This window comes from Mizuhopecten yessoensis, unplaced genomic scaffold (assembly GCF_002113885.1).
Source record: "Mizuhopecten yessoensis strain PY_sf001 unplaced genomic scaffold, ASM211388v2 scaffold267, whole genome shotgun sequence".
Lineage (NCBI taxonomy): Eukaryota > Metazoa > Mollusca > Bivalvia > Pectinida > Pectinidae > Mizuhopecten > Mizuhopecten yessoensis.
This window is the reverse complement of record NW_018403461.1, coordinates 438,031-452,479: the sequence shown is the minus strand read 5'-3', so window position 1 is coordinate 452,479 and position 14,449 is coordinate 438,031. Positions and strand designations below refer to the sequence as shown.

The 14,449-nt window shown below is 38.9% G+C and overlaps 1 protein-coding gene across 2 annotated transcripts; it reads left to right on the top strand.

Moving 5' to 3' along the window:
- Positions 1–1,478: 1,478 nt before the first annotated feature.
- Positions 1,479–8,175, top strand: LOC110445794. 2 transcript variants are annotated; one of them, XR_002462398.1, is made up of 5 exons: positions 1,479–1,624; positions 1,801–1,897; positions 2,030–2,637; positions 3,145–3,437; positions 7,271–8,175. XR_002462398.1 is itself a non-coding variant. In XM_021490587.1 (5 exons), the coding sequence occupies exons 1-4, from the start codon at positions 1,542–1,544 to the stop codon at positions 3,435–3,437; spliced, it is 609 nt and encodes a 202-aa protein (XP_021346262.1). In that variant the 5' UTR covers positions 1,479–1,541; the 3' UTR covers positions 7,271–8,175. The 2 variants fall into 2 exon arrangements, 1 of the variants encoding a protein (XP_021346262.1); XM_021490587.1 differs by having other exon boundaries at positions 2,030–2,165.
- The last annotated feature ends 6,274 nt before the right edge of the window (positions 8,176–14,449 follow it).

Below are 14,449 nucleotides of genomic sequence, written 5' to 3'. Positions count from 1 at the left end.
GTTTTAAGCAAAACTCAAAATTTGTATGAGACGAAGTGTTGACAATTCGAAAAACAAATATGCATTCCGTTTGTTCTGTACATTATATGAGTCAAGTAGTGGTTGGAGAATCAAATACGCTATGGGAATCCTGAAATGTTTTATCGACTCTGTCGAAAGAAGGACGGACGAACGAGTGGACGGAAAGACGTGTGTTATTTTTTTTAATACGTGCTAAGCACAATAGAATCAACACTTTTAACCGGCTCAAATTTAAATGAAATTCACGTATGTTCCATTTTTATCATGGTTCCATTTGGCACGTACTAATCTAATTCCGTGGTACAATGCAGCTTGGTACGAAAACATCTTGCTTCTGTTGCCGGTGACCAGGTCAAAGGGAGATAACTGCATATATATTTGTGAAACTCTCATGTGCTGCTGTTTTAATTCCAATTTGCGCACGGGTTCGACACTCTGTTTACCTGTTTACCTCTTCTTCGACACCGTTGTTAGCTAAATTGCTAGTATAGGCGCATCTTGGTTTGGTAACATACTGTTAACCGGCTGTGTAGCATAAAAACTAGGATAAAACTTGGACGGTATATTTTTCCAACAAATGTTTAATCTAGATTTAAAACAGTTAATTAGAGATGGGGCTTCTACTACTGAATTGGGAAAGGAATTCCAAGAATCCACCACTCTTCTGCTAAAAACATTTTGAGTGACCCTGGTCCTGCTCTGTTTTTTGAATAGTTTTTTGTTGTTACCCCTTGTTGTTGTTTGTGTGAAGGTGAATAGTTTATCTTTATCAAGAATGTCGATGTTGTTTATTGCGCAAGACCTGTGTCGTTTGTCCAGATTTCAACTTTTAATAGAACAATATTTCAATAAACACATATTTTATCCCGGCTACATCGCAGAATTACATGTACTCTTTTTCCGTTGTGTCTTCAATTTCTGACGGAAACACATAGCGTTGGTCCGTATTTATGAAATCGTTCTCATGCTCAAACAAGGATTTTGTACTCAAGCCCAATTTCTTGCTCCGGCTATAGATTAATAAAAATAATGTTTTTTGTCAATGATACTGTTTCCAATGTTTACATTTGACTTTTTGATCGTTTGACATGATTTATACACAGAATTAAAACCACAGCTTGTGCATATAGTCCATGGCTGAGCATGAAAAAGCTTAGGTTTCATGAATACGGGCCCAATTGTCGCTTGTCCTGTCCTCGAATTTCAGTGGAATTCCAAGGTAAACAAATTGTCACTATGATAAGTCCCGAATTCGACTCCTACTGGAAGCACTCACTGCCGCTAGTCTTGGGTTACTCATAACAGAAGATATTTTTGTACTATAAACATTGTCACCAACGTGTAACCGCGTACACTTATTAGGTAAAAGACAATAGCATGACGTCATGATCGGTAAAATAGAGATACCCACTTGTGACGCCACATACTTGTTGCTAAGCTGCTTAGCAATCGGCGAAGGCAGAGATGATCAGTCTCTCCCCTGATATTTACTTCTTTTGTTTAAATCTTCGACTACCACAATGGATATCAGGCTATTCTTGATATTTGTGGTAATGACGTGCGCCCTGAGTCAAGGGCCTGCTGTATATCGGGACCTTACGTGGTAAGTTTGGACCAGACATGGTAAGATTGGATCTTATATGTTATTCCTTGACTTGACATTACGCAAAGATCTCGCGGAGCTCAAATTAACGTCAATAACCTTTTCAAGTTTACGATTGTGTTGCCATTGAATGTTTAGAAATATTTACTATTTACTTTATAATTTTTACTTTGAAGCGTGGAGCCGGAGCCTGGATATGCCAAAAGATTGTTTTATTATTTCACCGCAAGTGAAATTGAGAAAATCTGTCCAACGGTTACCGATCTGACATGGGTAAGGATTACATATTTGATATTAACGACTGTCATGCCGGTGTCGGTATTTAGGAATTTGCGAGTCAGAAACATTGAATTTTTGTATTATAGAACTTTTCCCTAAAAATAATTATGATTTAATTTATTTTAGCGAATTGGAAATGAGGTATTCTATAATCTGCTGTGTGTGCTTCTTACCCTGCTGTTGGGCTATGCGCCGTTGGTCGGGAAAGTCGTCAAAGAGAAATGGTCAGCCGCCGTGTTAATGTTCCGAGAATGGAGAGCTCGTAAGTAACCATTCATAATGTGATTAGATGTTTGTGATTCATTGTAATTTGGCATATTGTATTTTGAACCGCCTTTTCCCCAGTTTCTTTTGATGATACAAACATTCATTGTCAAATACTTTTCAATAGGTTCCAATGGCACAGTTTTATTCGCGAAAGTTGTTAACCATGTTGTCCGAAGTCTAGTATAATTATCGCTGTTCTCACTTTCATTTCTGTTTACCATGTAATTAAGCTCTTTTCTAAAGGTAATGTACTTTTTCATGAATCAACTGTTGTGGTCGGGTGGCGCGGTGGATAGCGCACTTGCCTTTCACCAAGGCATTCGGGATTCGATTCCCCGATCGGACGTGAAAAGGTATGGGGTCATCTGCTCTCAACCATATGGGTTTTGTTCGGGTACTCCGGTTTCCTCCCACATTACATGTAAGACCACCCGCGCCATATGGACCAACGGGAGTGATTAATATAGGTTAAAACAGTTTGTTTCATGATTGTTGTAAAAATAGAAAAAGTTTATTTAAATTTTTGTAAAATAGATAAAGTTTATTTAATTGTTGTAAAATAGATAAAGCTTATTTTAATTGGTGTAAAAACTACCTTTACTCGCCACCTTGCGGCTGATACACGATTTCTAATGGCTTGGAAACTATATCAGAATCTTGCATACATGTGTTCTCGGAGCATTGTTTTGATTAAATATTAAAGTGAATTGTTTGGTAACGTACAGTGTAATTGTAAACTTGTCAGGCTTTGATCTCAGAGAAGCTCTTTAATATTTTTAAAGTACGGGTACCACTTTCTATAAGCCTTATAATTGGTAAGATTTTGCGTGTCTGGAACCAGTCAGATAGCTAATTGTCAGTCCCCGATTCCTTTCTTATAAAATATAAGGATGCATAGAAAGTATTAATTTGTGTGTCGGAAACTTAAACCTTGAATAACGGAAATGTGACCAACCATAAATATGTTTGTACAGGTCTTTCCCTCTGCCGTCACTGCGGTACTGCCCCATGTCAGATTAAAAGGAGATCCTTGTGGAAGCCCTCCGGCACTCGTGAGAAAGACAAGGCGAATTTCGCAAAACGGTCAAACGCCATGATGTTGTTTTACTATGGACTAGAGTTGTCCGTGGTACTGACCAAAGAGCTGCCATGGAATGACCTGTACTTGGAGAGGAAGTTCGTCCAGCATTTTGAGGAGGAGCATATGGCATTGTTCCCAGTGTGCATCCAGGGTCAGATCAACTACTGGTACCCTGTCCCTCGCTAGGTATGTACTCTGCCCCTCAACAGGTACTATGTCCCTCGCTTGATTGGTTTTATATCCATATCTATGTACTCTGTTCCTTGCTAGATTGGTACTATATCCCTCGCTAGGAACACTGTCACTATCTAGGTATTATTTCCATTACTAGGTAGGTACTCTTCCTCTGTAGGTACTCTCCCTCTCTAGGTACTATGTCCCTCACTGGGATCGTACTATATCCCTCTCTAGGAGCACTGTCACTCACTAGGTATTATGTCCATTACTAGGCAGATACTCCCCTCTGTAGGTACTCTCCCTCTCTAGGTACTATGTCCCTCACTGGGATCGTACTATATCCGTCTCTAGGAGCCCTGTCACTCACTAGGTATTATTTCCATTACTAGGTAGGTACTCTTCCTCTGTAGGGACTCTCCCTCTGTAGGTACTATGTGCCTCACTGGGATCGTACGATATCCGTCTCTAGGAGCCCTGTCACTCACTATGTATTATTTCCATTACTAGCTAGGTACTCTTCCTCTGTGGGCACTGTCCCTCTCTAGGTACTACGTCCCTCACTGGGATCGTGCTATATCCGTCTCTAGGAGCCCTGTCACTCACTAGGTATTATGTCCATTTCTAGGTAGGTACTCTTCTTATGTCCATTACTAGGTAGGTACTCTTCCTCTGTAGGTACTCTCCCTCTGTAGGTACTATGTCCCTCACTGGGATCGTACTGTATCCCTCTCCAGGAGCACTGTCACTCACTAGGTATTATGTCCATTACTAGGTAGGTTCTCTTCCTCTGTAGGAACTCTCACTCTCTAGGTACTATGTCCCTCACTGGGTTGGTACTATATACCTCTCTAGGAGCACTGTCACTCACCAGGTATTATTTCCATTACTAGGTAGGTACTCTTCCTCTGTAGGGACTCTCCCTCTGTAGGTACTATGTCCATCACTGGGATCGTACTGTATCCCTCTCCAGGAGCACTGTCCCTCACTAGGTATTATGTCCATTACTAGTCTTCCTCTGTAGGTACTCTCCCTCTGTAGTTACTCTGTCACTCACTGGGATCGTACTGTATCCCTCTCCAGGAGCACTGTCACTCACTAGGTATAATGTCCATTACTAGGTAGGTACTCTTCCTCCGTAGGTACTATGTCCCTCACTGGGTTTGTGCTATATCCCTCTCTAGGAGCACTGTCACCCACTAGGTATTATGTCCATTACTAGTCTTCCTCTGTAGGTACTCTCCCTCTGTTGGTACTATGTCCCTCACTGGGATCGTACTACATCCCTTTCTAGGAGCACTGTCACTCACTAGGTAGGTACTCTCACTCTCTAGGTACTATGTCCCTCACTGGGATGGTGCTATATCCCTCTCTAGGAGCACTGTCACACACTAGGTATTATGTCCATTAGTAGGTATGTACTCTTCCTCTGTAGGTACTCTCCTTCTCTAGGTGTGCTATATCCCTCTCTAGGAGCACTCTCCCTCTGTAGGTACTATGTCCATCACTGGGATCGTACTGTATCCCTCTCCAGGAGCACTGTCCCTCACTAGGTATTATGTCCATTACTAGTCTTCCTCTGTAGGTACTCTCCCTCTCTAGGTACTTTGTCCCTCACTGGGATCGTACTATATCCGTCTCTAGGAGCCCTGTCACTCACTAGGTATTATTTCCATTACTAGGTAGGTACTTCCCTCACTGGGTTGGTGCTATATCCCTCTCTAGGAGTACTGTCACTCACTAGGTATTATGTCCGTTACTAGGTAGGTACTCTTCCTCTGTAGTTACTCTCCTTCTCTAGGTACTATGTCCCTCACTGGGTTGGGGCTATATCCCTCTCTAGGAGTACTGTCACGCAGTAGGTATTATGTCCGTTACTAGGTAGGTTCTCTTCCTCTGTAGGCACTCTCACTCTCTAGGTACTATGTCCCTCACTGGGTGTGTGCTATATCCCTCTCTAGGAGCACTGTCACACACTAGGTATTATGTCCATCACTAAGTAGGTTCTCTTCCTCTGTAGGTACTCTCCTTCTGGATCGTACTGTATCCCTCTCCAGGAGCACTGTCCCTCACTAGGTATTATGTCCATTACTAGGTCGGTACTCTTCCTCTGTAGGTCCTCTCCCTCTCTAGGTACTATGTCCCACGCTGGATTGGTACTCCATCACTAAGTAGGTTCTCTTCCTCTGTAGGTACTCTCCTTCTGGATCGTACTGTATCCCTCTCCAGGAGCACTGTCACTCACTAGGTATTCTGTCCATTAATGGGTAGGTACTCTTCCTCTGTAGGTCCTCTCCCTCTCTAGGTACTATGTCCCTCACTGGGGTGGTACTACATCCCTTTCTAGGAGCACTGTCACTCACTAGGTAGGTACTCTCACTCTCTAGGTACTATGTCCCTCACTGGGATGGTGCTATATCCCTCTCTAGGAGCACTGTCACTCCCTAGGTATTATGTCAATTACTAGGTAGGTACTCTTCCTCTGTAGGTTCTCTCCTTCTCTAGGTACTATGTCCCTCACTGGGGTGGTACTACATCCCTTTCTAGGAGCACTGTCACTCACTAGGTATTCTGTCCATTAATGGGTAGGTACTCTTCCTCTGTAGGTACACTCCCTCTCGAGGTACTATGTCCCTCACTGGGTTGGGGCTATATCCCTCTCTAGGAGTACTGTCACGCAGTAGGTATTATGTCCGTTACTAGGTAGGTCCTCTTCCTCTGTAGGTACTCTCCCTCTGTAGGTACTATGGCCCTCACTGGGATCGTACTGTATCCCTCTCTAGGAGTACTGTCACGCAGTAGGTATTATGTCCGTTACTAGGTAGGTTCTCTTCCTCTGTAGGAACTCTCACTCTCTAGGTACTATGTCCCTCACTGGGATAGTACTGTATCCCTCTCCAGGAGCACTGTCCCTCACTAGGTATTATGTCCATTACTAGGCAGATACTCCCCTCTGTAGGTACTCTCCCTCTCTAGGTGCTATGTCCCTCACTGGGATCGTACTGTATCACTCTCCAGGAGCACTGTCACTCACTAGGTATAATGTCCATTACTAGGTAGGTACTCTTCTTATGTCCATTACTAGGTAGGTACTCTTCTTCTGTAGTTACTCTCCTTCTCTAGGTACTATGTCACTTACTGGGTTGGTGCTATATCCCTCTCTAGGAGCACTGTCACACACTAGGTATTATGTCCATTAGTAGGTAGGTACTCTTCCTCTGTAGGTCCTCTCCCTCTCGAGGTACTATGTCCCTCACTGGGTTTGTGCTATATCCCTCTCTAGGAGCACTCTCCCTCTGTAGGTACTATGTCCCTCACGGGGATCGTACTGTATCCCTCTCCAGGAGCACTGTCACTCACTAGGTATAATGTCCATTACTAGGTAGGTACTCTTCCTCTGTAGTTACTCTCCTTCTCTAGGTACTATGTCCCTCACTGGGTTGGTGCTATATCCCTCTCTAGGAGCACTGTCACTCACTAGGTATTATGGCCATTACTAGGTAGGTACTCTTCCTCTGTAGGTACTCTCCCTCTCTAGGTACTATGTCCCACGCTGGATTGGTACTATGTCCTTTGCTAGGTTGTGAAATTTCGTGTAGGTACCATTCACTCACTAGGTAGGCTACCTTTTACAGACTGGGTACGTTCCTCCCCAAAATAATAATAATAATAAAATGGAAAATATTATTTTGATTGTAAATAAACAATTTAATGAATATATTTTCAATGAATTTTCCGTGATGTACTTCCAACAATCACGACAAAAAAATCTGAAATGGAGAACGGATAGATTGTGCTTAAAGTTTACATGGGTTTTAAGCTTGTTATTTGTTTATTTATTGCAGATTTGTTGTGCCGTTCAAAGAGGAGAATGTGGATGGCAGTCGGTGATGGAATAGAAGTTTGATGAATGACGTACGAGTCTCGTTTTGATCGTCTTAGTTTTTTGGGGTCACGATACGATCCGATTGGAATGGTGTTTGACCAATGATACCCATAGTGTACCTTATATTTGTTATATTAAATTGTAACTCTCTGGATCTTGACCACTAGTGGTCCAATGAAGAACTGAACCGATACCTGATGAATTTGCCATTTAAAACTTAGCTAGTGTTGACCAGCAGTGGTCCGAATTATAAATTTCGATGGTGTTGAATCGTTTGATTGGTCAGTTGCTAACATTTTTCTATTGACCATTATGTGGTTTGAGAAGTTGTGGAGCCGGAATTTGACCATGTAGCATTGGTCAGTTTGAAGTCAGTTCATCTTGACTGAAAGGATTTTCATGAAAAAAGTGTCATGCGTTTGTTGAATAAGTACATGTCAGTTCTATTAATGTTGATATCGACCTGTAATGGACCACCTTAGATGTTTCAAATAATTGTGTTCTGGTCAAGCGATATTGGTGTTTTAGCGGACATTTGCCATATATAATATATAGGTCAGTTAAAACCACCAGTGGTTTCGCGCTGATTGCGGCTATTTTTTGCGGAAGGTTCTAACTCTCTTGGACCTTTAACGTGTGCTTGGTATTTTTGCTAATCAAAATGAATTGATTCTGCAATGGCCACTTATGGTCTTAGGTGTTGTCGTGGTCAGTTATACATTAATTCAGTCAAGCTGATCACCAGGTTCTGTAGAATTACCAGCATGAAAAATTCTGTTCGTTTTGCATTAGTCAGTTTTGTTCGTTTTGTATTGGTCAGTTTTGTTCGTTTTGTATTGGGCAGTTTTGTCCTGGCGAATTTTATGTAGTAACAATCATGTTATAAATAAAATATCTTAAAATTGATTTTCGTGTTCATGTTATAGTTTTGTTACCGTCGTTTTAAATATGTTATAGATTCGTAAAAACGTATGAAATGTCATATACATTGAAGTGAGAACGAACTTATATTACCGACACCTCGGCCCGTATTCACGAAACCGTTTCCATGCTCAAGCATCGATTCTGTGCTCAAACCAACTCTTTTACTCGCTTAAATAATGTGACACGCTCAAAAAGTTAATATTGAAAATATACTTATAAAAATGATAAAGAAGCTATTTAGTAAAGTTGGTTACCATCATATACATCAAGTTGTAAACATTGATATGCACTCAATGTATTATTTTGTCCAGGGCCCGGAACATGAAACCATTCTCATGATCAAGCATAAATACTGTGCTCAGACAAACTTTCTTGTGACTCATTTAAATCATATGACATAGTAAACAAATGTCCAGTGGAAACAATGCAAACGGTATATGGCTTTAAGTTGCTCCACAATTCTTGCAAATTATTGACAAACAAGTATTTTTCATTATTTTATCCATGAAACAAGAAATTGTGCTTGAGCACATAATCTGAATTTGAGTATCAGAACAGTTTAACGCATACGTACCCAAGTCCCTTACGTGTGAGTACCTCTTCAGATGGCCGAATGACTTACACTAAGGTCAATTACAGTACCCATCTACAAGGTATATACAAGGTTTGGACCCATTATATATTTTGAATAACAAAGTTTGCCCAGAAGTTGAAGATTATGGATTACTCGCGATATTAAAATCAGCATTTCAGAAATCCATGTTATATTATAATTATATTTCACAGGTCATTGGATCCATCATAGGATCACAGAGTGGAAACGTGCTAGATTATTTGATTCTAAGCAGATGCTGTCATATGTGTGAATGTGCAGCAAAAATGTTAAGGAGCCAAACCATAATGGACTTGTAGCCGGATATGGTGGTAGCTATGTTGAACTCTCTTTCAACAGATCATAATTTCCATGAAAAGAATATCGTGATGGATGAGGACACATCCAACATGAGAAATAGAAAGACTACATTCGATTCAAATATATATATAAAAAAAAAACATAGTTACAAAAATCATATTTGTATAATTTTACAAATAAGATAAATGAAATTGAAAATAAATTTCTTGGACAAACAATAACACATTTGATTTGGCTTGGTTTGATTTTATTTCGTCTAACGACCTATGAACGGCTAAGGTCATTTAGAGACGTGCCTCCACGTGTGTTGTGTAAGCGTGCATGTGTGTATGTGTGTATGTGTGCATGTGTGTATGTGTGCCGGAGAGAAGGTGTGTTGGTGAGCTTGCCTCCTTGTGATAGCGCGGATCTGATGCTGACTTTAGCTGGTATGAAACAAAACCTTGACTGTTTAGTGCCAAGTTTGTTCTAGGATCACTCCCTGTGTAAGGAGTTTTGGTGTCGCTTACAATCAAATGCAATTGCCAAATATCTTGATGGAGATAGTCTAAGGAAGAACTTTAATTCTATAGCTCAAGGTTATATTGGGCAGTCTGAGAAATTGGCGAACCATGGATTAACACAAGGAAAAGACCACACAGTGGCATTCAAATAACAAATATCTTCTTTGTCGGATCAGGGAGCACTTTTAGTGCAGCGGCAGCCAGCAACAGCTTACATAAATACAAGAAAACAATAGATGTTGCAGATAAAAAAAGGTTACATCACTGACACACAACAGTATTGAAGCTTCTTGAATATGATGATTTTACTGATAATGACTGACTACAATGAACTTGTTACAATATGTTGGTATTTTTACATTCCTTTATCTCTTTACATCGTAGAGGGGTATAGCAGTCAGCTTGCCCATCTGCCCGTGTGTCTGTCAGTAGTCACTACATTCGATTTTACCTTATCTGGAGTTCATCCTTTTTCTCATGAATATTTTAAGTCTGAGGTGATCAGTACCCGAAACGGGAAGGTTTACGACCTACGACCTCCAATATTCGAATTGAGGCGTTATATTTTATAGAACTGAGCTTAATCGTGCTTATTTTTACCTAATGTATCATTTAAAATCGAAGCTATGACTTGGAGAATAATATCCTATCGGTGGGATATCCTGTCATGTCGACCCTACTTATGACCTAACATAATTTTGATGTTTCTGTTTTTCGTTTATCATTCATTTTACGCCATCTTTAGCACAAAGTTGGACAAGACCTTACTTAACAGACGAGCGAAAGAAAAATTGAAAAATCTTTTCTTCTTTTCGAGATATCGAGGCTAGCTCGAGCCAAGTCGCTAATCCCATTTTTGAAATTGTGACCGACCATTGAAAACAGACTAATTGTCTCACAGACGTCTAACCGACTTCGTTTGATTCAAAAAACGATTTCTATTTGGAAAATCAAAGCTTTAGTTTGATTTATTTTCTAATTTGGTTGGATACTTTAACTAAACCTAATTTGGTCTCAAGAAAAAAGTCCCTACACGTTTAGCACCCTAACATTTTTCTTTTAGATTTCGAAGATCTTCATCGAATTAACTCCAGCTTTCGATATAATGTTTAAAAAAAACTAAAGCATGTTTGATCCAAATAATAGAGAGATTGAACTATTTATGACCTAGTTAATTGACAAAGACTTGTTTTCCCCTGGCGATTAGCGACTTGGCGTGACATTTTTGTTCTAGACTATAGAACGTGGATATCTCGGCATTAAAATGTGCAGTATGACATTCGTTCTACGCAACATATCAAAAGGACTGTTCAAAATATTCGCGAACAAAAAAAGGTATCACAAGTTTATTAACGGTCCCAAAACTTAGCGACCTGTAACCCTAACCCTAGCTATTGAAGTCGCTAATCCAATTTTTGATTGAGCATTGAAAAAAAACCTAATTGTCTCACAGACGTCTAACCGACTTCGTTTGATTCAGAAAACAATTTCTATTTGGAAAACTTTAGCTTGATTTATTTTCTACTTGGTCTCACGAAAAAACATTTAGCGACCTAATACTTTTCGTATAGTATTCGAAGTTCTGCATCGAATTAACTCCATGTTTCGATAAAACGTTTTAAAAACAATCGATCCGAATATAAAAGAGAAAAAAACACTCACTATTCATGACCTATTAAATTGGCAAAGAAATTACACGCAACGTTAGTTTATGTCAGGGTTATTTTAGTACTAAAATGTTGTCACATATTAGCGTCTTGTAATATAGGCATAAGGTAAAGAAGTGGGACCTTGACTTTTCTTATTAATGATACTAGACACTCACTTTTGGATAATTATGCTCAATTAAATGAGATATACATGAATATATATTAATTTCGTGTTCATGTAAACATTAAATAACTTTTCTGATGATCATCAACTTGTAGATTTTTGGTCTTGAAATTTGGCGAAGTCGCTTATATGTGATCGACTTTTTGGGACTGAAATGTACTTGTATAAAATATCATGTCAAATGCGGAGTTATAACAGTTTCACCATAACATTACACACAGCGTTTGTTTACATCAAGGCCATCACACACATATCAAAGGCAGACGTATACAAAGTAAACTATTTTTTTACGTTATTAACGTTATTTTAGTCCTTACATGTTCATCCCATATTAGCGTCTTGTAATATGGGATTTAGGTAAAGAAGTGGGACCTTGACTTTTATTTATGATGCTAGACACTACGTTCTTGGTTAAATGAAGAGATATTAATTTCTGGTGTAAAAAAATAATTAATATATTTTCTGATGATCATTCTGAAGTCGCTAATTTCTTATCAGAATTTTGGGACTAAAATGTACATGTATAAAAACTCGATACCATATTCGTAATTATTCCATTTACACTTTCAAATTATATAAAACGTTAGTTTATGACAGGGTCATCACATACATAGCAAAGCAAGATGTAAATACCTTAAATTAATATCGTCACTTACAACTTATTTACCCTACAGCTTTAGAAGCAAATAAGGAAAGTTTATGTCAAAATACGCAATTTACTAATCCATGTGACTTATCAAAAGAGCAATCAAAAACATTCATGAATAATATTTGTCTAATTTAGTACGAAGTTATTTCAGTCCTGAAATTTGGATCACACATTATCGACTTGGCAAGGTCAAGAAGTGGAACTTGTTCTCAGGTCGATAATTGTGAGTGGACATTATATGCATCAATAGGTCGCTAATTCGTGATCCAGATTTTAGGACCGAAATTTCACTTGGTAAGGTCAAGAAGTGGGACTACTTTCTCAGGTCGATAATTGTGAGCGGACTTTATATGCATCTCCAAATATCGAAATAGGTCGCTAATTCATGATCCAGATTTTAGGACCGAAATAATTTGAGTCCTTATATATGTAAATTTGGATCACACATCAGCGACTTGGCAAGGTCAAGAAGTGGGACTATAGCTTTTCTCATTTATTATGCTAGTCTCTCCGTTTTTGGTTAATTTTCACAATTCTACACAATAACAGTAATGTAACGTAATATGTCATAGAACATTGTCGAGATGTGTCATGATCGATGTCGCGACATCAGATCTGGTGTGTCGCAACAAGTGTCCTCTGCTTTTTTGGACTTTTTTTCTCATTACCATGGGAATGTTGCAGAGTTTGGTTTTAATGATTCGAAACATTCTTCTGATTCAGAATCTCCCTTCATTTGTCAATATCTGAATAATTATGAAAAATATCGACCGACAAGCTGCCTCGGTCATGTCGCGACATGAAAAATAGTCAAATTTTTTGTTTGACTTAGTTAACCGATATATTTCCATGAAACACAGGAACTTTGTTCGAACACTCAGGCGCGTAGCTGGGCTCTTTTGGATGTGCATGCAGAAAGTCGCACCGGAGGTGCGAATGCGAGCAGCCATTCTAGGGTGGTACGGGGGCATGGGGGGATTTGTTTTTAGTTATAGAAGCTCTGTCGTGCCATCTGGTGGCTTTTTAGATACATATTTTAGTGTTTTAATTTATTTTACAGACAACATTTTTTGGTTGATTCATCACTTTATTAATGGAAAGCATCGCAAAAATTCAAATGTATTTCAAATGCGAAAGACAGCTCTCCTTTTTTTCTCCGACAAAAATGTGTCGATTGTTGGAATTACCCGAAAATATCCGATCCGTCATATTTCTTTCCTGATGATTCTAAGTTAACTAGATATTTAAAATGTCGGAGCCAATATAAACAGATTAATTTCAGATTTTTTGCTCTTGTGTCCCCCAAACCCTTTTTATATCATCAACATTTCTCAGAACATAAGATGACGGTAGCTCCTATATCGATGTTTAGATATATGTACACATATATATCCAGTAGCTCTACTGAAGATAGGCCTAGGACTACTCTGAAAAACAAACGTTATCAGTTCATGACAGGGACAAATGAAGGGCAGGCCTATATAATGTCACAGATTAGCAAAAGCTACATGTACGTTCCTTTTTTTCTGACTTTTGAGGCTTTGCCTTTTTCATATTACATTTGCAGGCGATGTAAATGTAAAACTCAGATGGATCCTATACGCCCATATATATCCGCCCTAAAACCTATAACAATAATGCTAGTAACAAATCAATCTACAATTGTTATTCGGAAGACCTGTAATTGGTGAAAAAAATTACACAAAAATACATCCATTCCGGAAAAACAACCCGCCTCCGTTGACTTAGTTGTATTAATTTTGGGTGTTGCCCAAAATTTTAAACTCAGAAGACTCAAAAAAACTAATAAATTATAATTGTCATGTCGGTTGTACATGTATACTACTTTCTGGCACCAAACAATATATAGAACTTCATTATTTCTGAGATTGTGACAATTATAATTTCCCTGCCGAGCAGAGCGAGGCAAATACTTTTTTCTGAAGATGTAATACTAAACTTGTTCAAGCACTGTCAAGCGTAGAAAGCTAGAATGTATCGGACATTATTTCCATTGTCAAACAGATCGAATAAGGCATAGAATAGTTTTCCGAGTTTGCGGTATTATTCCAGGTTATATTTTATAACATAGAGTATTTATATTTTATGATGGCCGAGCGGAGCGAGTGTTAACAAATTCTCTGAAACAATGGTAAAAATGTAGGTTTTTGGTGAAAATGTTGATGTTTGTGTCATGTGCATGTAGTTTAGGCGAGGATTTTGGCAATTAAATATTGATTTAGTTTGTCATAAAAATGAATTATGATTTGACTGTTAGTCTTTTATTGTGAATTTGTATGCATGCATATGTACAAG